This window comes from Neurospora tetraspora (genome assembly GCF_033439725.1).
Source record: "Neurospora tetraspora strain CBS 560.94 chromosome Unknown B0H65scaffold_2, whole genome shotgun sequence".
NCBI classification, from domain to species: Eukaryota; Fungi; Ascomycota; class Sordariomycetes; order Sordariales; family Sordariaceae; genus Neurospora; species Neurospora tetraspora.
The window spans coordinates 1,913,523-1,937,727 of record NW_026944384.1 but is presented as its reverse complement, the minus strand read 5'-3'; the positions used below and the strand labels follow the sequence as shown (position 1 = coordinate 1,937,727).

The window sequence follows — 24,205 nt, the reverse complement described above, 5'->3', positions numbered from 1 at the left end:
ACGAGGCATTTTAATATACTAATTTATATAGGAAGGTGGTGAAATTGTAGAGTTTATATTATTACTAGTATATATAGATCTATTAGTATTAATAGTACTAGTTCGATTGGGATTGGTATTATTACTAGTATAGCTAGTAAGATTGCTACTGGCTAGACGGCGGCGGTTAGTAAGGGTTCAAATATAGCTGCTGTGAAGAAAGGGACATCGCTTAATATTGCTAGTGATATTGTTGAAAAGAAGGTGGGGGTATTATCCTTTAATGTGAAGCTATTACTATAAACGCCGTCGATTATTAGTATCCCTAGTATCCTTGTGGCCGTAGTTATTGGAACTCCCGTAGTCGTACCTCTAATTATACTTCGCATTACTATAATTCTTATATCTTATAGAATTATATTTATAGCTGTACAGTTTCTTACTTCGCATATTCTACTTCAACCTTTGCCTCTTACTCTCTCTAATTAACTAATATTACCGTAGTTATTTTCTTCTTCTTTAGCGGAGGTTATAAGGCTTTGGGAGGAGTATTATAAGACGGATTATATTGTATACTACCGCCCCCTCTAATTGCTAGTTGATGGGCTGTATTAGGGAGAAGTTGGGGGCCATTTTTAGGAGCCCGCTAGCGGTTAATAATAATTGGCCGGGGATTAACCTTACGTCGAAGTGCCAGGAAGTTAATTATCAACGGCTAGTCTAATTTTAATTACTAATGTTAATTAACTATTTCTTACTATATAGATCCCCTCGCTTTAACGAGAGCTACTAAATTATACCAGTAGGGCAAACTATATTATTATATAAAGTATATAGTATATTTCTTTTTAGCCTCCTCTATAAATCTTACTAAGCTTATATTCTTATATTACTCCTTTAAATTAAACGCTATTACTATAGTAACTTATTTATTTAGTAATTTAAGCGTATTGAAGCTAATAATAAATTTAAAATTATTTAATTCTCTAAGGTATTAAATAATACGTTTAAAGATTTATATTATATATTTATCCTTAAAGCTAGCCTATAATCAATTAAATATTATTTCAATAATAGTTAATAACTCATCGAAATTAATATAGCGGTTCTTAAGCAATACTTTTAATATTCTATATTAGCTTTCTATATAGGAGGTTATACGGATACTATAATTGTAGTACAATTTTATAATAAAATAAGCAAATTCATTATATAAGGGGAAGTAAATCTTACGTGTGATAGCATTTGTGGGATGCATCTATCATTACAACTATATAAGACCACTTGAGCGACCGAATTGCCAGCTTTGGTTACTTGTACCCTTTTGCGGGGACACGGGCTGGTTAGTGTAGTGGTCTGCCACCACCGTGACATTTAACCGAAGCTAAAAGGCTACGAGTTCGAACCTCGTAGTTGGAAAAACTTTCGGGTTTTTCGGGCACCCTTATATAGGTTCCCCTAAGGATGGAACACCGTAGATCAGTATGGATGCCTGTCGTAGTAAGCGAAGTGCACACTGACGGTGCCGCCTTAATTGAGAGTTCCCAACTTGATTCGATCGGCTTCCTAGGAAGACCGCTGGCGTGGCGATCCGGAAGGGGGGTCGAGGTTCGGGACGAACCTCTCAATGTAAGGGGGGGAATGTGATGGCATTTGTGGGATGCATCTGTCATTACAACTATATAAGACCACTTGAGCGACCGAATTGCCAGCTTCGGTTACTTGTACCCTTTTGCGGGGACACGGGCTGGTTAGTGTAGTGGTCTGCTACCACCGTGACATTATGGAGGCAATTAATTATTTTTATAAAATATTTAATTAATAATATTAATAATAAGAGGAGGGGAGAGGAGGGGAGAGGAGGGGAGAGAAGAGGAGGCGGGATTCTTACCCTACTACTTAAGGAATTTTACTAATAATACCCTCTATTATATTTAAAGATTTTACTTAGAATTCGCCTATATTATAAAGGTCCAAACTATTAGTATACTATTAACGTTATCAATTTACGTACGGTTTGAGCCTTTTGGTGCCCGCCTAATTAACTACTAGAGATAAGTATTCTTGGCGGAATTTTTTAAATACTGAGCGCAGTCTTCGTCGTTAAGAAGTTTGGAAGTAACTTAACGGGAGATATAATTTTAATTGGCCGGATTAATATTTATCCGAAATTCGTTACGTAGATAGCTACTATTACTATTTTGATTCCTTAGTGCTATACCTTCGAATGTACCCTCCTATTTCTTTTTAACGTTAAAAATAACGTTTTTTATTATATACTAAAAATAGATCTAGTATTAGGTAGTAGCAAAGATAGCGCGGCAAGCCTTTTTATATACTTTATTATAATTTATAACGATAACTTTTAGTATAGGAATATTATAATCGGTTAATAATTTACTTAATTATTCTAAAATTTATATAAAGTATACTTCCTTTTTATTAAATAGAAGGTAATACTTTATATTAAAAGTAATATATAACGTAATAATACTATATATCTATAAGAAAGGTATATTATATTTATTAACTTTGTAAGTACAATTTAAATTCTATATTTTTAAATTCTTCTTTAATTAATCAACATATTATAAATAAATTTAGAAAATTTTCTCTATAAGTCTTTAATTACTACTACCCTTACAAAAGATTTCGCTAACTACACTAAGTATTGTAATTAAAATATTAAAGAATTATTATATTAGAATAAAGATACTAACTACTTTTACTTTTTTATTAATTAATACGTTTTATATATTTTTACATATAATTTTAATATTAGGGAATTTTAATTTAATAGCGGAAATAATATTTAAATTAAACGTTTTTAGTTATTTAATTAGCTTGATAATATTAGAAATAATTTTATTTATACGCTAGAAACGGCATTAGGCAAGTAAATAGGCAGCGGTCGAAGAATTAAAGGTATAATTATAGTTAGAAACTATAAAAGTAAATTACTAAACGCCTATTTTATTAGTAAGAACTACTTTAACCTTCTAATTATAATTCTCCTTTGCGTTCGCTATTATAATCTTTTTCTTTACTATAACCGTTAAACTACTCTTACTGCTACGCGCCGCTCCCTTAATATATTCTAAATTATATTATATTTATTTATCTTCGCGGTAATTATTTACCTTCTTCATAATAATATTAAACCCGACGTAAACTAGAATTTCGCTTATATCCTTTATTAACGCGTCAATATCTTTCTATTTCCTCTTTATAAGGGCTTAGAGAGAGGATTCTACTATTTTATCTTCTATTTGCTTAGGATTAGACGCGACTAAAAGGGATAGGGATCGCTTTTTTTACTTAATAAATTTATTAACGTCGAAAAATTTATCCCAGCGGTCTTTAAAGTATTTAACTTTTTGTATATAGAGGAGTTCGAGCGAAGAGGTGGGGTTGGGGGTGCGCGCGGGCGCCTTTAGCTAGGAATTAGTAAGGTCAATAATTTTAGGTATTTATATAGTAGTTAGTTACTTCCTTTTAAGAGCCTTAATACTATAATTTACTTTGGCAATATTAATTCAATTACTTGCTAATTCGTATATACACCAGTAATACGAGTATTTATACTATATTACTTTAGTATAAATTTTGCGGGCACCAATATACAATAAATATACGTATTCCCTAGCCTGTGGTTGGTTGGGGGCGCTCCACACAGTCGGCTAAGAATGGTACATAGTCGATTTAGGCGGGCCGCTAGTGTCAGACCGCCAGGTCCCAAACCAGGGGATCGGATAGAGAATCATAACCCAATGTCCAATCGCGGAACTACGCTTATGAAGCCGGCCATGTCAAGAGCGGAACTTCCATGCGTTGCTGAGGCTCGGCACCCCTGACCATAACCTGACCGTAAATGGGTAATCAATTTTCCAATTTTCTTTTCTTTTCGTCGCCGACTCGTCCCAACAGCTCGAGCTCGCTCCAAGGTCGGCTATTGTCATTGGACCCAGTATTGAATCGAAGTTTCAGGAAATGAGTGGGCTCGACAGGAGATACTGTGGAACAAAGTGAGTCTTTTTTTTTGTGTTTCGCCTGTTAGCGATTTGATCACTTGATCAAAAACTGTGGCGGTTGTCTCAACAACAAAGGGATTTGTTCGACCTGATGGGGCGCCCTGATGAGGTCAGTAGTTTATCGGTTAACGAGGCGAACGAGGTTACTTTCCTCATTTTGTTGCCAACTGTCCCATCTATGCCTCTTTAGCACGTAGGAGGCGTCGCGGCGTCTCGGTATCCAAGCTTGTCCAGGGGCCACTAACGAGGAAAGAAACAAAGTAATTCGTTTGTAAGTCGTTCGCAACGTTGGCTGTCGCCGTCCTATATCACCGAACGGGACTTGAATTGCGCGATGGACCCGAGTCTTCGGCCGGGGTACCCGGTGTAGACATTGAGGAACTGACTTGAAAGAACCAGGGTGTCGGCGTGGTTGTTTTGTTTTGGGCCACTGATGGAGGCTCAAAGACGGCTAAAGTGGGAACAACCACCAAAAATGTGTGGGTTGGAGGTTGGTTTAGCGAAGCGAGGGAGGCGTGGGAGGGGACAAAGTCGGGTGTTTCTGTCTTTGTTCCGGGCCTGTCGTCCACGCAGCATGGCGGCCATGACTTTGACTTCGACATCTGGTGTCGCGTAACGGACTTTTCTCGCCTAGAGAGATCCCACCTCAAGAATGGCCATAGCCCATGCCCATCCGGGAGGCTCCATAGGGTCATCCTATCTCCGTCCGGGAAGAGCACCCAGAATCGCGAAAACGGGTTTGTCTGATGGATATGATGTCCACCGGACTGCGTGGCCTGCTAGGTCTTGAATCTCGATATGGCGGTGCCAAGCTGTTAAGAATCGCTCCAGTCAGTCGCTGCTCCGAATGCCAGACTTTCTAAAACAGATGTAAGGCTGTTGTGTGACACGCTAGGGTAGGGAGACATTCTCCTGGAGATCAATGTTGGGAAGTGAATGGAGGCGCCTCCCAGCGTTGACAATGGGTTGGGAACCCACATGATGAAGATCAAATGCACATCAATTGGGCTTTGCAACGGTTCGGAGAGGGGAAAAGAGGATGACGAGTCGACGAGGTTGGGGTTGTTTTTTCAACGGCGGGGTCCATCATGCAAAACAGGAAAGGCAGATCACGATGCCTTTCACAGCGGAAGGACCTCCGGTTGATGGGCTTCCAGTCAGCATGACCAGCAGACCATTAGCTCAATCAAGACAAAGGTCAAAACAACCCCTCGTTGGCTTGAAAAATGTGCCTGACTGGAGACATTCCATCGAGGGGAAGGGACGAGCCTAGGGAGGGGAAGTGGTACAAGTCGAGATACCTAGCCGATACCGATAGGCGATAAGCAACAACACACCTTCCCGCCTCCCGGTAGGTCGTCGAGGACGAGGAAGGTGCTGACCCGGAACCTCATGCATGTAGCCGGTCTGGAGGGTATCCGATGCTTTGGACACTTGGCCGGGGCCGCTGCGGCCACCATGCAACAAAGTCCACCTCTCACGCGTTTTCGGGGTCCTCTCGCTTCAACTTCCCTCGCAGTTGCCCCTCCTTTTTGCTGATGGAGGTGGAGGGAGGGGCAGGGGACGGGAATGGGGTCAAAAAAAGTGTTGAAGCAAGCAGGAAAAGACGGTAGGGCAGGGACTTGGATCAAAAGGATTACTGAATGAAGAGTCAAGAAAACAGATCTGACAAGCAAGCCTATTACAGCAACTGCGAGCTCGGGCCGGGGTTCAAGAGGCTTGGGAATGATGCGAGACGCATTTCGTGTCGTAGTCAACCTCTCCGTCTCGGAAGCTTCAATACCGTTGGCTCCCGTCCTTGCACAGCACTCAGTTATTTTGGGGGTCCTGACCGGCACCCGCTCCGGGGGCGGTTTGGGTAGTTGGGTGCCGAGCGTCACGCCTTTTTAGCCTCGCCCACTGGCAGTTGTCTTGCATCTCCCCCGCCGTCACCCGCCATTTGTCTTTCAGAAAAAGTGCCAGTGCAGTTGAGCGGGTATCAAGTGATCGTGGTGGCATGAGGCGCTTCCCCGGACCAAGAAAACCAAAGTGACAGATGACCCCGTCCCGCCCTACCGCAAGTCTTTGCCACTCGGGCCCGGATACCGGTATCGTCAGCCGTACTATCGTGGTCGTATCGTGGTTCCGCGTCGTGGTTGGCACCCCCGTACAGCGTAGCAAATCAAGGCGCCAAGCCAAAACCGACAGTAACGGGGAACGGGGTCATTTCGCATTTACGGATCCAACAAGACGGATTTTGCCGCTGCGTAATCAATGAGGGATCCGTCGTATGATCAGGGTCAAGGTCTGGCCGTCGGGAGGAGACCGGCTTGGGATCTCAAAAGGCAGGCCCCGTCTTGAACTTCCCGTTCTGTCAAAGACTCCTTCAAAAAGCGATTGTGATGGCAGTTGAGCCCGAGGAAGGACGGAGGCAAAGACGAGCAGAGTAGCAGAGCAAAAGAGGAGGTCAAGGAGGGGAAGAGCCGTGCGTGCGTCCAAGGTTGTGCTTGTGTCTCCGTGTGTCCGTGTCCCTAGTCCGTACTATGTCGACTGGGTGTTGAAAAGAAAAGATATGCAAAAGATATGGCCTGTGTCGCCAACGGATCAGATCCCGTGGTTCGGGTCACAGAAAGGTTGTCCAAAGGTTGAGCAGCTGTATGGCCCCAGATTCGCCCAAGCCCAGGCAATAGACGGGAAGCTGCTTACACTGCGTGTACTGTCACCACTGCGAACCCAGATTGGCTGCGCTTGCTCAATGTGGGATAAGTTTGCGAGTGGACGGAGGAGCGAATGGAGCGGACCAAAGGCGCCATGGGAACGGTGCTCCATGTCCCGCAAGCGCCGTTCTCGCAGAGTGGACAGCTCTGCCAGCCAACGAGCCAGCCTTTGCCGCATTCTCAATGGATGGCCAACTCGCTCTATCAACCTTACCTGCGTTACCAATGCAGCTGTCCTACATGAGCACGCTTTTTGTCTACTGTTATGATTGTCAGGGCAGACGACGGGAGTCTTGACCCAAATGGGAGTAGTTAGCCCCTAAGTAATCAAGAGAACTGTCGAGACCCAAAGAGCTCGAGACGGGCGGACTATAAAATCATTAAACAGGAGGAGCTGTGGGACCGAGGACACCCTAAAAGTTCACAGGCTACCTTACCAGTGGGCAGATCGCTTGGGTCACGGTTGCAGCAAGCCATGCATGTGAGGTGTGTACATATCTAAGGGATGTGTGTGTATGGTGTATGTATGTGATTTCAAGCACGGCAACGGGAGTGAGTGCCATTGAGGAGGCTCCGAGGGTCATGATCATGTTCGAGTTTTACTGGGAAGAGGACTGCAACTTTCTTTTTGTCCAGACCAATCACCTGGTCAGATGCCGGTCTGGAGAGATAAAGATAGGTCGAAAGTGTTTGCCTGGCACGAGTTCTCAGGACCATCCCACCGGCGTCATGACGGTACGGTAGTCAAAGTTGACATCGGGGACGAGGTCATAGTCAACTTGAACACCAAAATCAAAAACAAGTCGAAGACTGTTTGAAGGGGTTATCTGTCAAATGGAGCTATGCTTGTAGGCATGCTAAAAGTCACGTTTTGGCTAAGGGCGCCTCGGCTTCGCGGTGATACCGGTGTCTCTCGCCCATTAATTCGGGCAGGCATCGAGGTAGGTACACTGCCATCGTGACAGCCCCAAGACCCGACGGAATTCTTGACATCTCCCATCCCGATCTGATCCTCCTTCCGCCGGCTCTGCCTCCGAGTCTGTTTCGACAAACCACTGCACTAAATAAGCGAAACTCTTAACATTACCTCTTTTATTATTACCTTACCCCCGTCGGCCGAGGATCCAGATCCATTGCTGGAAAATCCCAAAGCTTATTGGAGGGGGATCCGTAGGGGCCGCTGGGACCACATTGCAGAGGGGAGGTACCTGTCGGGCCAGGTACTGGACATCCAGTGATGAGCCCATGCTGCCAGACTGTAGGAACCTGGAAGGCCAGAGCCGCCCACCTGTTGAGCGGTCCCCACAATAAACACCCATTCTCCACGGGCCCATCCAACGCTTACCCGCTAGTCGAGCCTCCCCATTGGTCAAATCGCTCTCCTCCAATCCACTCTGGGTCCTGCTACCCATCCACTCCATGCTGGCCAGCCAGACCTGTCGTGCCAAGAGGTGAAAGTTGTACCTTTGGGAAGTATCGTCGCTACCGGGCAGGTACTGCACAGACCTACCACGGCCTGCGACCTCACACGCCCGCGAGTCCGCCCGGTGGACACCCGTACTCCCCAACCACACTACATACTGTAGCACTGCCAACCACTGGCAGCCATTCAACCCCCCCCCGGCTGCTCTTCTTCTTATCATTCTTCTCCCTCACATCATTCTTTCCCCCCCCAATCCATAACCTCAACCTCAACCATCCAGGACGACCATCACGACGACGACGTGACGATCACTCTTCAAATCTCCGCCGCCCTTCTCAGTCGCTGAACGCCTGTTCCAATTGCCACTCCTTCGTGGCTGCGCCTGTTTGAGCTTCTCTCTGCAACCACGCAACAACACTACCTCTACTCCTCACTACTACCACCACCTAGTACTACTACTACGACTTTCCGCATTCCACCACATTCCGACTCGCGGCGAAGCCCCGGCTCTCACTGCTCTTCTCCCCTGATTCATATCTGTCGTCCGCGCCTCATCCAAGCTTTCCTTGGTGCTGCTCCAGCTTCCTCGACATTTGGACATCCGCGAAAGTACGACAGCAAGACTCCATCATGGTGGGGAACAAACAGGTGTTATACAAGTTGGTGGTGCTCGGTGACGGAGGCGTGGGGAAGACTGCCTTGACCATCCAGCTCTGCTTGGAGCACTTCGTCGAAACCGTGAGTCTGCTCTTCTCATAACCGTCTCCCTTCGCGCTGATCATCTGCCTACGCAATTGCATATCCCTGCATTGCTCACGTCCCTCCCTGGCTGGCTGGCTGGCCAACAAGCCGCCTACCTGCATTCCCAGCTTATCGCTAACCTCGACGATTTAGTATGATCCCACTATCGAGGACTCCTACAGGAAACAGGTCGTCATTGACGGCCAGGCATGCATGCTAGAGGTTCTGGACACAGCAGGACAGGAAGAGTACACGGCACTACGAGACCAGTGGATCCGAGATGGCGAGGGCTTCGTGCTAGTATACAGCATCTCATCACGCTCCTCCTTCTCGCGCATCAAGAAGTTCCACCACCAGATTCAAAGAGTCAAGGAGTCAACCTCGTCGCCGTCAGCGTATCCAGGAGCATCACCTCTCGCCGCTACCAACCCGTCCGCGCCCGTGCCGATCATGCTAGTGGGCAACAAGAGCGACCGCGTAACGGAGCGCGAAGTCTCTACACAAGAAGGACACGCTTTGGCGCGAGAGCTTGGCTGCGAGTTCACCGAAGCGTCGGCAAAGACACGCACAAATGTTGAAAAGGCCTTTTACGACGTCGTCAAGCAGCTGCGAAAACAGCGACAGCAAGGACAATCAGCACCGCGCATGCTACCGCCATCAGGGAACAGCAAGAGCGAAAAGTACAGTGGGACAGAAAAGCCCAAGCGTCCCCGTGGAAAGTGTTTGATTATATGAGCGCTTTCGCAATGGGTGTTGGGTCTTTTGCCAGGTACTGATGAAACAATGTCGCACTTCCTGCCTTGCTTCCCCTTCCGGGGCCCCAGAGGGGCGGCCGCGGCCCACACAGAGCCAGACCCCGTTTTTCCCTCCCCCAGTTCTTGGCGCAAAATGCGTCGGGCGATGCGCGAATATCCCCGACCCGGGACTCCGGATATGTCCCAACACGTACGGCCGGCACATCAACTCGGGTGTTCTCGTCACATACTAGCACTCATTTGGGCTCGTATCCGAACGACAACTCATTACTGAAAAAAAAAGACATGGCGATTTCTTGCGCATATACCACAACCACCCACACACTCGCATACGCTCCATACATTTCAGACTTTCTCATCACACATGACACAAACGACGTAACCGAATTCTCCAGATGGCGAATGGCGCACGATTTAAAAGAGGGCATCCGATTTGGCGGGAGGTGGGAAATGGGGGAAAGGGCGTAAATATCATATTCACTTCTGTTTCTTTCTCGTTTAATTTCTCGGCCAGGTAGTTGGAGAAAGTGTGTTTTCTGGTTTTACTCTTTCCCTCCTTTGTTTTCACACATGTTTTATCTTCTTTATTTTCTTTTGTTCGGGTTTTCACAAGGCCACCGATTTTCGTGGAGGGGTGGTTTCTTTGGAGTTTGGGGGGGCAACAACACAGAAGGAACTGCATATCCCCATCCTAAACGGAAAGTTGGCGACTAGATATACCGGTCTTGGGCATTTGGGAGGGGGAAGCGATATCATCCAGAGTCTGGTTGGCCCTGGGCTGGGCCGTTCTCAGCGAGAAGACGGCGGCAAGGGCACCAAAGGAGAGGGATAGGCTGGAAAGTGCTATGCGCAAGGACGCAGCGGGGATTATGGTATGCCATCTGGATGCGCCAACGGGTGTAGATGGCAAAGAGGCTCTGCCAAAGGGTGGCCATGATGGAGACAGAGCAAGGGCGTGTATTTTGGAAATCATGGAATGATTCCATTACCTAGCTTGATACCTTTTTAGCTCAGTATTGCAGATGCTGTGAACCTCAGCTTTGTCCCAAGTGTCCAAAGAGAAGCTGTTTGAGTTCATTAGTCGATACCCGAGCGGTCTTTTGAATGCAATGTGTGTTTTCGATCTCAGCTGTTGCATGCACACCGTCTTATTCTATGGGAGTTGGTGATTGGGTCGTTGACATAACAACGGTGGTATCAACTTGGTCATGTACGGGGATAGCAGAGCTACACCAAAGACCACTACAGCTGAAAGTTGCGGGGTGGTGGGACAGCCAACGAGCCACAAGATGAGTATCTCGGACACAGACCTTCTACGAACACGCTGTACGATTGCCTGGGTATCCCAAGCAGAACGTAGTAACTGTCCTCCCCTTTTGAAATCGTTAGTTATCTATCATCCTAAGTTTCGTAGCTCTTATTCATCTCGTAACTATCTGGTAACCTCGAACTCCGCATGTTTATACGTACATACATATGTACATGTATAAAGCCCCGCGCGGCGCGGTCTACGCGGTTTACGGGCGGGTACGTACTTACCATCCGGTCACTGATCTTCACTTCGCATTTGTTAGCTGAATATCAATGGCGGCTGTCACAGCTGCATAGCTAGATAGCCAAATAAGTCCGTCATCATGACTACCTCAAAACAAAAACCAAGGCAGGTAGATCATTACGCCTTTATAAAGAAAGTTCTGACTAAACTAACCCTCCCCCGTTTGTCTAACAACTAGAGTACCTTACCTCTAGACAGACTGCTTGATATCTTTGACCGAGATATGTATGGACATACATACATACATATGTAAAAACATTTAGCCAAGGCGGCTCGATACTCCCAAAATGTCGGCCGTGATGCCAAGTGCTTGCATGACTGCCGCTTCCTGAAATAGCTTGTTGCTACTGCAGGACAATTTACAGGCAAGCAGGCAGGTATGACGGCGGCGGCGGCGGTATCGGGACGACGCGGGACAGTTAGGACCACCCGCTGCAACCATTTTTTTTTTTCAAGTGAGCAATTGGATTTTTGTTTGCCCATCATCTATACTTACTTATCTACATATCGGCACTCTATACAAGTACGTCCATCCGCACTGCCGCCTCAAAAAAAGATACGACACGAAATGCGCTTGTCACGGCACGGCGGGAGCGCCCCGGGAGAGAGAAAAGAACGAAAGCGAAAGCGGACCTACAAGTATACAGATGTGATGTGATGGACAGACCAAGACAAGATCAAGATCAAGATCAAGGAACGAACATGGGCAGGGTCGTGAGAATGGTGAGACGGATTAAGACGGATTGGACAGACGGACGGGGTGGGTGAGACCGGAGCGAAGAGCGGGAGTGACCGAACGCTCCGCGCCGCCGCCGCCGCCGCTGCCGCCGCTATTATGGAGCCCCATGGTTATGGACCATGGACCAGCATGGGGAAGCAATGGTGAGGCCATGCTTGGTGATGAGCATAATGAGCAATGATGGACATGGCTCAAAGCGCAAAATGCCATGGATAAAATGCCCCCCCTGAATGCCTCCGGATGCCGTCCGTTTGGATCATCTGTGGAGGGTGTCTTGGTATGTGTGGGTGAATTGGTTGAATGGGGAATTTTCTTTGGATGCTTGTTGGTTGGTTGGTTGAAGAGAAATGTTGTCGACGTCGTCAGCACGCTACTGTACGCATCACAGACATAACACACCCAACCCGGCTTTTTTGGAGGGCTTGGATGCGATTGGATTTCCACACGCAGGGTCGATCAAACGACGTTCAATCCAACAGAGAGATGAGAGACGACAGACCAATGGGTACACATCCGGCTCGTGGAGAGTTTCCGTTAGGGGTGGGTGGTAAGGTAATATCGAGGACTGAATCCGAGGACTGAATCTCAAAACCGAAGATGCGACACAACCGGGCCGTTAGAGCTTTTTTTTTTTCCTTGATGCAACTACATATCACAATATCATTGCTAACAACCACCCTGTTTAGGTACGTATAGGGCAACCATCCATAGCATCCGGTCATATGCTATGTCTTAACACTTCTACCTATTCCCGCCGCGCCATCGCTCCGAACAGCTTTAAAGTGGACCAAACGTCCCGCATAAAAGGGTAGCATCGCGACAAGGGCATCAAAAAGGAAAGTGGAAAGAACAAGAAGGGAAAAAAAAAAAAAAAAAAAAAAAGCTGTTTGAGGCGGATTACCGAACTGACGTGATTGACAGCTGACGTGTCCGGCGATTGCATTCCTTCTTTCTCGACAAGGAAAACAAGACCGAAGCCGAACGCTCCCCGGAATTTGCTGACCTTCTCATCACACACGACGCAGGACGCACATGTGGGATGTGGGATGGGATGTTGGACGTGATGAGTTGAGGCACCTCGCTGACGCTCCCACCTAACAAGCACCCCCGTTCGGGGGACCGGAAGGGGACCCATCTTTCAACCCCTTCCCATGCCATCATCTCACCATCACCACGTTCCACGTTGGGCACATACTACAGGTACTATCCCACGTTGGCTTACTTTTTTGTATCAGAAAAAGCGGTCCGACGCGGTCCGCTTTGGCGGTTTGAAGAAAATTTTTCTTCTCTAGGCAGCTCCTGAAGGAGGCTATCTCGTTCGCCCTGTCTGTCCCCCATTCCCGTCGTTCTCGATGAGTCCCGGCCTCCACCACCACCACCACCCTCACATGTCTGTGCGCTTGCGTTCACCGGTGAAGCCAGGGCTCTCAATCGCTCACGAAAAGAGCTGGCGGGTTAGCGGGTCGCGGGGGGGCCCTATTCTCTCTCAAGTGCCAACGGTTTCGGTTTCCTGGATCTCCTCCGCCGGCTAAAAAGCACGAGGGACAACTTCTGGCAAAAGGGAGGACACACCCGATCGGATGGCTTTTGTGGTTGGCAATTCGAACGTTCAACAAGTGTGTCCCGCCGTTCAACCAACAGCAGAAATTCCCGTTTGTGCCAGAGACGGGTTAGAGGGCCTATCTTCCATCTTGATCTTTTCTTGGCTCTTTGGCTAGGCCAACCTTTACCCGTGGACATAGGGTGGCTTTTTCACCCATCCCCACTCTCCTATTACCTTACTCACTCTCCTTCTGTCTCTCACGAAACTCGGTTCTACATCACCGAAAGTACGCCGAAGGAGTTCACACACACCCCCGTTATACTTGGGTTAGGTTGGGCTGGCTGAGTAGCTAGTAGCTGGGTTGGGGCCATCCCCTGTGAAATGATGGAACAGGGAGACACATCCACAACCCACCCACCTCCTTTCCGCTAGCTCGTGAGAAATAAGTGCGGAATGAGGCCCGCTCCGTCTCATTCACTGCTTCTCATTAGTGCCCGGAGAAAGCCCCGGTGGAGATGAGTTGGGATGTGAAGGGGGAAAGAAAGACGAGGGTTCCGTTTGAAGAGAAGAAAGAGAAAATCACGCTAGGATACATCTCTGGCCCGCACCATTTCGACGGCCGGCCCAGCAGTGTTGAAGACAGCTCGCTACCCAACACTAGTGTACCGAAAAGCCAAGCCAAAGCCGAGCCGACTTACTAAGCGGGTAAAGCTGCCAAAAGGACGACACAGGGGGGGCCACAGACTCGAAGGATCTGATAAGACCAAACCCAGAACGTCCAAAATGTCGTGACAGAGACCCATAACGAGCACGAAATTCGCGATGCATAACCTCAAAGTCTCGTGATCGTCACCATCAGTCGGACAAAAAAATATTCTCATCGATAAGGGGCGCCATCTTACCTAGACTCACCCCTGAACAAGAGAGCGCGAGCTGTTTACCATACTACCGGAATGTGGAAGGTAGTGAGCAAGCGAACGAAACACAACGGCATCTCACCATTCATAGAATGGTTCCCACCCCTTACCACTCGCTATCTCAAGAGACAACGCCCGCATTCTCGACGGCAATCATCATATGAAAATGCGAACAGATCCTAGGGGAGGTTTTGGGCTCTCTCCATGCGCTCTCAAGGATTATCAGATACGCGACGGCTGAGCAGTTGGTAGAGACTGTGAGGAGAACCCTGGGTTAAGCTGTTACTAGTCGATATTTAGTCTTCAACCCTTCCCCAGGGCTCTTTCTTCCAGCCGCTCGGGACACCCAATGAGACTCCAACAGTCCACTAACTAAGGTCTTGGGAGCTGAGCTGAGTCCTAATCATGTACCACTATGTACGCACCAGCCGATCTCTACAGTAGTCTCCTCGAGCCAGACTCTTCTCGACTTGTCTCTTCTCCAGTTATTCAACATCTCATGGTCTCACAAAATATGCGGCTGACCTTTGCCAGAGTAACAATAACTCTGCCAGGCTGTACTGACCGCCTTCTAACATGACACTCGCCTACATACTTACCCACTTACATGCTGCTGCGCTACATACCGTCCAACCTATTGCCGAGACCTCGTCGAAGCTCGCTCCGTTTCGGCATAACGATTGCATAGATAGCTGCTCCGAGTCCCCGTCTCCGGGGACTTCTCGCATCGTCTCGCATTAGTTTGGGCACGCGGCATTTTAGCTCGCGGCATTGCATGGCTCTTGGTACTGCCGCTCTGCCGCTAGAGTGTTTCTGGCCGCAAACTTTTTTTCTTCCTTTCCTCATGTCTCTGACACTCCATTCTACCAGACCACCGGGAAAAGACAAACCCCTACCTACCCTACGACCAGCTGGGAATGGATATTCCGAGACCCCAAGCAACCTTCAGCTACACGTGCTCATACTCTTAGGTAGTCTTGTCAAGGGCCTCAAGCGAAGAAGGAAAGATCTTCTCTTCGCAATCTTCACGTGTTAATGGCATGCCCACGTGCTCGCTGAGTGCGTGCCTGAGCACCACACACCTGTGGTGTTGTCTTTGAAAGGGCTGAAGGGTCGTGATGTGAACAGAGCAGAGCTCGTCAGACATCACAGCAACTGCACTGCACTGCTTACCAGACAGATTCACAAACCGAAAGCCTATCACGGCAGGGTCTAGTTGAAGGAAGACCCAACAAAGTTCCCCGACATTTTCACGTGCTCCTCCTCCTCCTCAGTTAGCCGACCGATTCCTCGGGACGGACTTCCTCTACCACGGAAATCCCTTCATGGATCGGGTTCGGATGGACGTCAGTGGTTGGGTTCGGCTTTCCGGCATTATCCCCCCTCTTCTCTTTCTCAGAATCGTCGGACTATCCCCAGAATTTCTCCAACAAAGTGACACTAGGTGTCCTCTTGGCCACCGTAGCTAAACGGCGCCAGACTGGTCTGGGATCGTCGCTCGCCGTCTACTGTGGACTGTGTTAGGTTTCATCGAGATTTCTTCTAAGATACTCCGCGTATTACGGTGTGTCTGGGGTGTCGTCGTGGAGCAGTACTCCGAGATTTCCAGTCCTTCTTGTCTCCGTAATTGTTAGGGGATGGATGGATGTACATGTCCATCGAGGAGGAGAGAAAGACAGGGGAAGAGGGTCATATGTACTTTGTGCAGCACTCCGTCGGACTGCAACGCAAGTATTACTCCTTTCGGATATCACCTGGGTTTGAGAAAAAAAATTTTATCTGATCCTTCGCCTTTTTCTTATCCACCAACCCACATCAATACAACCACAAGCAGCCAAAGGGTCTGATGGGGAGATGATGGTGCTTGAAGAAAACCCGGGAATAACCCGCTGAAGGTTTAGAAGGTGGTATCTACCTAGCGTACCAGGTAGGTACGGCAGTCTATCTACCCACTCACACAGAGTCCCTAAATCCTCACCCCCCACGTGGGCGTGGGTTAAGGACAACCATCCATCACCAAGAAAGACCATGACCGTCTCATACCCATTCCCCCGTCCAACCCTTGACATCGGCCATCTCCCATCCCATCCCATCCTTCATCCCCACGCGATCCTCACCCATCCATCATCCATCCATTAATTATCCATCATCCTCATTCCCCATCCACCATCACCGATGACCGTACTAAGGACCGGACCAAGGACCAATATCAGGACAAGGGCAAGCTCATCACCCCCCCCCCCCTCCTAATTCCCCATTCCCCATTTCCCGAGAAAGAATGAAAACCACCCACGGCCCACGGCCCTGGGATACGGTATCACACTAGCTCACATGCCTGTCTTGCATTTCTTTGCTTTTTCCTCCCTCATGTCGTCTCGGTTCAACGGTGTCCTTAACTATTCGTCGGTAACTCGTCTAAAATTTCTTTTCGCGGGGTTCTAGCCCGGCACCAAGGGGCTTGGGAGGTTTGCTTGCCATGGACTTGGGAACGCACCAACACCGGCACTTGCGGCCCCCTTCCCCGGATTGGATAGGCGCCGGGTATCTTCTCGGATTCTATGCCCTGGCTCATGTCTACTGTAATCAACCTGCAGAAGACAGTGAGGAAACCCTGGTGCTTTTTTCTCCGTATCTACCGCTGTGGTTTTAGCTCAGTTGGGGATAGTACATCCTCGGCTTTTGGAGGACCTCATGGACGACAGACATCGTGATATGCAATATCGGAGGTAAGTAAGTAGGCGAGTCATCTCGCTCAGGTGTGGAAGTACATTTTGCTTTTCTCATTGCTGTCTGTAGAGGAGCATGTCTCCGCCGGCGTGGGTCGGTATAAGTGATATATGATATCTTCCAGTTCTTGCCAGAGGAAGTTAGTTGCCTAGGTAAAGTCGCCTTGCATCCGATTACGAAAAAGAAGAAAAAGAAGAAGAACAGAGGAAGGACAGAAGAGCCTTTAGATTACATTGCCAGCAACAAGCTAGAACAGTTGACTTTTGTTTCTAAGTATAGCTGAAGTCCAGAAGCAACGCCTCCTTCGACGCCAGCGGCTAAAGTAGATGTTCACCAACCTAACTGTGTCCATGTATATACGTCCCCGAAGCCCCGTCTCTTTCACAGTTTGTGATGAACTGAAGTGGCGCCGCCGGGCGTTTTCTTTCTTCTTGTCCGAAGCCGAAGCTGTATTCGGAAACATGTCTACCATTCGCTCGCTTGTTATAGCAAGTCCATTCAGTCAGTCATTCACCTACCGGACACGAGACAAGGCAAAGACGAAGGTAGAATGGACGCTGTGAACACAGTAAATGTGCCTCTTTTTTTTTTTTTTTTTTTGTGAGCTCATGTGCTCTTGTTGCACGTTTGAAATCTATATTTTGGTCTTTTCTTGTCCATTGCTGCTGCCTGTGGAAGGTGTCTTCCGAGTGTAAACGCTGGACGACGTGATGAAGAATGGCTTGACTGATTGCAATGAAGATGACTAGTACAAGCAAACTCGCTTGTAGACGAAGAAAGGATGGCCGACAGTGAGTGGTACTTGCCTGACTATAGTGCGGAAGATATGCCATGTACAGAAGGTGCAATGATGAGGGAGTGGAAGTTTCTGCATCAGTGTCTTGAGTTTGGCCTGGATCTTAAGTCCCCAGCGCATGTAGAACGTTGCATAACCGCAGCCGGGATACATAGGAAGGAGTGACTATCCCCTCTTCCAGATGGTGAGCTGATGATAGCATGAAGATCGAGTGAACCAGGCGTGAACTCAAATGATGAATGAGATCAAAGAGTGATAGTATCGGATAGGCTCCGAGTGCTCCGCTTCACGTCAACCTCTTATCAAACCGCAACTTTCAGGATATTTCCGGTCGATGAAAAGAGAGACCGATGTCAAATACCAACGATGAATATGGTTCAACTTGGATTTACAGAGGTTGGAGGGGGGAGCGTCAGAACGTCGACTTGGTGCTCGGCCTTAGAATCACGAAGAAAGGAGATAGGTTCCTATCAAGAATATAACATTTACCCATCCTCGATCTCTCTCAAAGTGTCAAGGCTGGTTCAGGATCTTTCGGTTGTTCATTTCCCAAGTTCAACCGACTAACGGTTCAGTGATCGCTCTGCTGCCATATCTCTATTGTTAACAATCTCGATTCTTTCTTGGGGCGCCTCCACCGTCCCCCGATGCCTGAACTACGAAAAGAAAAAAAGAAAAAGAAAAACCAAATGTATGAGTGAAAGAAACGAGACAAAACCCCCAAAAAAGAGATTGGAAAAATGACAAAAAAAAACGAGTTAAAAGATGATCCGACCCAGGCTCGATCTGGGGACCTTCAGTGTGTTAGACTGACGTGATAACCAACTACACCATCGGACCAGTTTTATTGTTGATGTAAAAGGCACAAGGTTAAGTACCTATAAAGCATGATCCATCCATACGCCGAGATGCTTTTGCAATCCGACATACTCGGTAGCAAGCAAACCAACAGTTAACTTCGACTTTGCTCCCATTTCCTTTTCATCACAGTTTTGGTTCGAATATCATCCAGTCGCTGATAAGATCTAAACAGGGCATATCCCTGTTTTGTCGAATTACGGGACACGAGGTATTCGGAGGCGACTTTGGACGAGAGAGGACGAAAGCGATGTCAAAGATGGAAGACATCATTCACTCAGGTGGATTTGTAGATAATTCGTAGTGATCCATTCTTTTCACCGAGGTCTCAATGATGGAGCTCGGAATGTGTCCTTCAATTTGATCCTTTGAAGTTGCAATTACAAGATGCAGGGACAGCGAGTCCTTGGGGCGGAGACGATTAGAATCACAAATGAAAAATAAGACGAACACTGTAGAAGCCATCCCACAAAGTGGATGGTATCGACTAGGAAAGCATTTCCGCATTTCAGAGATGCTGCGAGAAATATGGCGGTTGATTATTTCGTTTGTTATGTTGGAGTGTCGTGGATGGCTGCTAGGTCTCTGGCACACATCAAACTTCCATTGTCTCGGGAATGTGGTGATGGAGTGATTGGGAACCAACGTGTACTGTGTAGAGGAGAGAAAGTGATAAAGAGAAGCCGGGAGAGTTGTGAGTGTTCTTCCCACAAATCCTACCTATAGTGCCCTAACATATCTTGAACATACCTCTTCCTCTCCTGAATCCAGTCTTCGCATTGCTCTCCCGTCACCTTAGCGGGTCAATTAGAGAGACTTATTCTCCGGAACCATAAGCCAAGCGAGCAAGATCCAAAACACGAGTCACGTGTTGTCCTTCTGTTTTGAGATGGGGAACGTCCTCTCTGCCTGGAGAAGGACGAGCTGTTCGTAGAGCCTTCCTTAAACCTTGCAAGTGAAGAGCAACTTAGACTCAGAAAGTTGTATAGATCTACAATGTACACAACGAACAACAGGCACGAACCGATTGCAGAATCTGAAGACTTGAATAGCACCGCTGCAAAACACAGATGAAGCATGTTCACCACCCGATATACCGAATGGTAGTCCAACTGTGGAAACACTTCCCAGCCAGAGTCCAAACAAGCTCCCTGGAATTTGGTCCGGCCTACGGCAGTATCGAACTTGTCAACTTGCATCATCGTTATGCCACAACTTGTTTCAGGTATAAACATGTGAAACCAACCCAGGCCGAGTTAGGCAGCTACTTAAGGTCACAAGAAAAGATGTTTGACCTTCAGGGTATGGGTGTTTACATCATACTCGAGCAAACCGTGACGACAACACCTCCATGGAGCAAGAGGAAACGGCTGGAACTAACGGTAATCATCAGGACAGACAACGGCACGGTGGGACGATGCCAAAACCGAGAGGGTACGTGCGTGGTAACTCGTTCTTGATTCACTGTTGCCGCGCCATGAACGTATGGTTGAAGCTTCATCGAGCACTCGATACGTCCAAGCCAGAAACTGTGAGCTTACTTGCTCAGCATAGCCAGTAATGACCGAGCCAGGGAATCCCCATCCCTCTCCAAGGCATACATAGATCATCCGCGAGCCTAACACCCGGGCAAAATTTTGAAACCCCCCCCGTATCATAGAAAGCATGTCAGTGGGACCTCCCTGCTTCCCTCTAAAGCCGTGAACCCCTTGAAAAGAAAATGAACCGTTATGAGGCCCGAAAAGAGAATCGAATCGCCAATCTCCAGTTCTCCAGGCCCTGCAGCACGACGTGAAAGTTGCGTGTTGCCCAGTTTCAGTAACACCGCCTCCAAATATCCAAACCAGGAGAATAAGTAAATGACAAGAAATCCGAACTTCAGATACAAAGAAGTTTGGGGAAGCGCCCTCCCAAAGCGACCAGGGGATATCGTTAGCAAAAGCAAAGAACAAATGAGAAATAGGAAACGAAATTCCGCGTATATAGTCGTCACTTAATCTTGAGTCGCATGTTCGTCGCTAAATGGGCTCCGTTCCCGGTCTTTAGAGCCAGGGGAACCAGAGGTCCGGTCTGAGGCTCTCCTCGTTGATTGCTCAATTACTGCACTCAACGTTGCTGTGCCGTGGGTTGCTGATCGGTCTACCGGGGGGGACGGGGGATCCGAGAAAGGCCCTTGATCCACGGCAGGCGAATCAATGATGATGGTGCCAGTAGTAGAGTCTCGTCCTGCGGATGAGGCAGTGCTGGGTGAAGTTGCCGATGAATCAGACGTCTTGGGCTTGACAGTGTTCACCTTCTTGACACTCCCTACTCGAACGACCATGGCGCGAGCAGGCGTGGCGGTGTTCAAGAAGGTGGATCCCACGCTGAACGTGCTATTCCTGCTATTTGTAGGACTCGGAGGGCGGAACCCGGTGTACTTCTCGAGATTCACGCTCGGCACAGGCGGTGTTGCGCTGCCACCGGAGTTATTTGAAAGACCCGACTTAACACTGACCATAGCTGGCCTCGCCCGCATGCCGGTTTGGGCAGGTGTGATAACAACGTTTTTGCCGTAGATGGTAGACGCCACGCTAGACCGCGGCGCATATGACGTCCGGGCGTAGGAGGTTCGGTCTGTGAAAGCTGATATGCCGGAATATGTAGAGTCGCGCAGATCGCCGGGAACGAAGAAATGCTGGTCTCCTGTAGCAGAGGGACTGCCGCCGTGGCCGATGGGAATCGGAGGTACGGGGGGAACAAGGACTGCCGGGGATGTTGGGGTTCGGTTCGTAACGCCAGGGATATATGCTATTTGGATGATGTTGGATGCTCGGGTGAAAACGGTGGATGCTACCGAGTTGCGGGTGTGTGTTGATGACCGGTTATGCTCGGCGAAAGACTTCTCGGGGCCGTCGTCTTGAGCCTGCACTCCATCCCACTCCTCCGGTGCAACAACTTGCCTACTCGACTTGATGCAATATCTCCAAACCAAATATGTGAGAATCGCAATCACAGCTACACCGCCGACAACACCTCCTGCAATGGCACCGACATTTGTGGAATTGCCTGCTGGCTCCGCATCTGGAGGCTGATAGGAATTTGAATCCGTATTGTCAATAGGAGCACAGATCATGTGTGCGCACTCCTTGCAGCTCGCGAGGATGGTCATGCACGCAGTATCCTCCGGACAGGACGGGCAAGAAAGTGGTGCCCTGTCGTCGCACAGAACACAAGTCCCATCGCGCTTGAAGAGGTTGCTCACCACTGTCGGTATCGGTTAGATCATACTTTTTCGACCAACTTCTCTTGCGGAAGACATACCATTCTGTGACATTGCGACGACCGCCATTTTGACCTATCTATAACGCTTGGCCTCGAGTTAAAGAGACGTGGTTGAGTATTTCAACGTGAAAGTGGTTGGTTTCTCGGATCGGCGCGTATGTCGACAAGTCAATCGGCCATGGACAAATGACCCCCGTAGATCTGCTGATCGGATGGATAACGGGACCCGTCAGTAATCGAGATGAGAGGCCGGCCGTGACGATTGTGTTTGTTGCGGGCGAGGCAGCGGGTTCGTTGCTTTACGCTCGCGGTGTCGACGTGAATGATGAGTGATGTCGAACTGAGGTGGGGATCAGTTGCTTCGGGCAAGGGTTGCGAGGAAATGATGTGATTGTCGTCGAGCCGCGATGGGTTCAATGAAGCGAGTCGTCGGAATGAGTCGGGTGGTGAGAGGTGGATGGCGAGTGGTGAGTGGTGAGTGGTGAGTGGTGAGTGGTGTTGATGGCGGATGAAGAAAACGAGTGACTGGGAGGCTAGCTCGGCAAAAGAATCGAAGGTGTCAACAAGAAATCAAGAGGGCATCTCTGATGGGGTCCCTTGAAGCTTGAAGAACTTGAAGCAAGAAGCAGCGAAAATGGAAAATAAGTCGTCGGGTCGCAGAACGTTGACGTGGATTGCGTGCGTGGTCAACGACTGGCGACTGGAAGGGAGCAACGACGTCGAAATGGAAGCGTTGTTGGTTGCTGCTGCTGAAGTGTTGTTGCTGCAGTAGTGTGAGACCCAGGGAGAGGAATTGGCCTTCTTTGAGAGAGTCGAGCCCTGGGCCCCGTTCCTGGTGCGTCGGGTGCCAGTTCCCTTCATTCTCCACTCCCACGTCTCCACTCACTTCACGTTGTGACTGAATTCCTGCACTGTGCATCTCATTTGCGGAAGGGGCCACTTGGGTAGCAGCACCACTGTAGCTACGCCCTCGCCGTGACGCCGCCAGCGAAAGCAGATGCCTTTTGCGCCTGTGGTACCTTGACGGCTTCTCGACCACACAGTGCCAGGAATGGGAGGACCGTCCCAAGTCCACTAGCGTGGTGGAGCCCTTTTGTTTGGAAGGAAACGTTCTGGAGGCGCAGCGCCGCCTCTTATTGGCTGGCTGAGACAAAGCCTGGACTTGTTGCCGACCTGCCCACGCGGTTCCTAGTGCCAAGTCCTCCCGCACGTTCGTCTGCACCATTCCCCTCTTTCATCATAAAATCGAGATCAAAGGATTGACTTTAAAGTTCTTGCCGCCTTTAGCTTCCTGCCCGCCCCGAGGTCATCAACCCGCCCCAAATACCGATCGAGGGGACAAATAAGCTCTGGACGGGAAGCATATTGACGACGGAAAAGTTGATTTATAAGGTATGGATTTCGCAAGATGTGATGATATGGATGGGATGGAGCCAATCACCGGCACCAGCAAAGGGTCTTCCCTGTCGTGCCTGTCCGCAACTCCATGGTTCGGAAGTTAGGATGGCTCGAGGATGGCTGCCAATCTCGACCAATTGGGGTCACGGAGATGTGCCTCTTTGACCTCGAGTCTCTCATCAAACTACTGCCCAATTTTCTCGCTTTCTCAGCCCAGTGAGGGCTTGCAGATCCTTTTCCCCTCTCGGTCATCTTTGGCACTTCGCTTGGCAGCATGTCAGCTTCACGCATGTCGCAGAGGCATCGCAAAGTTAACCAGCAACATCATTCTACCTCCACCATGTTTGGGTCGAGATCATAAGGTATACCTCCATATATGTCAGCATTACTTGGTTGGCAATACGCGCACCTGCCAAATCCATATTGGTCCAGCTTCTTTATAATCCCACGATACTCTATATTGCCCCGCAATCCAAGCTCGCCCTTCCCAGACAGACGATTTGATCCTCGATCCTTGATAACTTCCCCATTGAGGAACGGCTTCGGCGTGGGCAATCTATTCCGTGGGCATCACTCATCTCGTGTCGTCTTGGGGCGCCATGCCGTGGAACTCTGCTCACTTTCACCTATGGAACTGCTTTTGTTCTTGCGCAACTGAACCACAGAGCACAACAGTTACACGGATCACCAGGTCGATGAACGCCCATAGGGTACGCTAACCATTTCGGCTACGTCTGTACGCAGTAGCACATTACGCGCATTTGGTCGAACTTGGCGACGCTA

General features: G+C 48.7%; 4 protein-coding genes and 1 non-coding gene across 5 annotated transcripts; 1 reads left to right on the top strand and 4 right to left on the bottom strand.

Annotated features, from left to right (window-relative positions):
* Nucleotides 1-4,318: 4,318 nt before the first annotated feature.
* On the bottom strand, nt 4,319-4,705 carry B0H65DRAFT_439787 (uncharacterized protein; the record flags this gene model as incomplete). Its single annotated transcript, XM_062825443.1, has 1 exon — nt 4,319-4,705. The coding sequence occupies one exon, from the start codon at nt 4,703-4,705 to the stop codon at nt 4,319-4,321; it is 387 nt and encodes a 128-aa protein (XP_062684099.1).
* A 3,849-nt stretch (nt 4,706-8,554) lies between these two features.
* Nucleotides 8,555-9,794, top strand: B0H65DRAFT_99274 (ras-2 protein). Its single transcript, XM_062831668.1, has 2 exons — nt 8,555-8,867; nt 9,024-9,794. Exons 1-2 carry the CDS (start codon nt 8,760-8,762, stop codon nt 9,603-9,605), a joined length of 690 nt encoding a protein of 229 aa, XP_062684098.1. The 5' UTR covers nt 8,555-8,759; the 3' UTR covers nt 9,606-9,794.
* An 8,874-nt stretch (nt 9,795-18,668) lies between these two features.
* On the bottom strand, nt 18,669-18,742 carry B0H65DRAFT_t86. Its single transcript has one exon. It is a non-coding gene; the product is annotated as a tRNA-Val (tRNA).
* A 701-nt stretch (nt 18,743-19,443) lies between these two features.
* B0H65DRAFT_99245 (uncharacterized protein) lies at nt 19,444-20,590 on the bottom strand. The gene is made up of 2 exons (XM_062831667.1): nt 20,142-20,590; nt 19,444-19,928 (listed from the first exon to the last, which is right to left on the bottom strand). Exons 1-2 carry the CDS (start codon nt 20,425-20,427, stop codon nt 19,564-19,566), a joined length of 651 nt encoding a protein of 216 aa, XP_062684097.1. The 5' UTR covers nt 20,428-20,590; the 3' UTR covers nt 19,444-19,563.
* Nucleotides 20,591-20,753: 163 nt separating this feature from the next.
* Nucleotides 20,754-22,091, bottom strand: B0H65DRAFT_421938 (uncharacterized protein; the record flags this gene model as incomplete). Its single annotated transcript, XM_062824371.1, has 2 exons — nt 20,754-22,006; nt 22,031-22,091. The coding sequence occupies 2 exons, from the start codon at nt 22,089-22,091 to the stop codon at nt 20,754-20,756; spliced, it is 1,314 nt and encodes a 437-aa protein (XP_062684096.1).
* Between the last annotated feature and the right edge of the window lie 2,114 nt (nt 22,092-24,205).

Bases quoted from the DNA above. Each gene is read 5' to 3' on its own strand.
- B0H65DRAFT_99274 (XM_062831668.1), top strand. From the start codon at position 8,760: ATGGTGGGGAACAAACAGGTGTTATACAAGTTGGTGGTGCTCGGTGAC. The intron at 8,868-9,023 runs GTGAGTCTGCTC...TCGACGATTTAG, and splicing joins TGGAGCACTTCGTCGAAACC to TATGATCCCACTATCGAGGA.
- B0H65DRAFT_99245 (XM_062831667.1), bottom strand. From the start codon at position 20,427: ATGCTTTCTATGATACGGGGGGGGTTTCAAAATTTTGCCCGGGTGTTA. The intron at 19,929-20,141 runs GTTAGTTCCAGC...ATACTGCCGTAG, and splicing joins TGTCTGTCCTGATGATTACC to GCCGGACCAAATTCCAGGGA.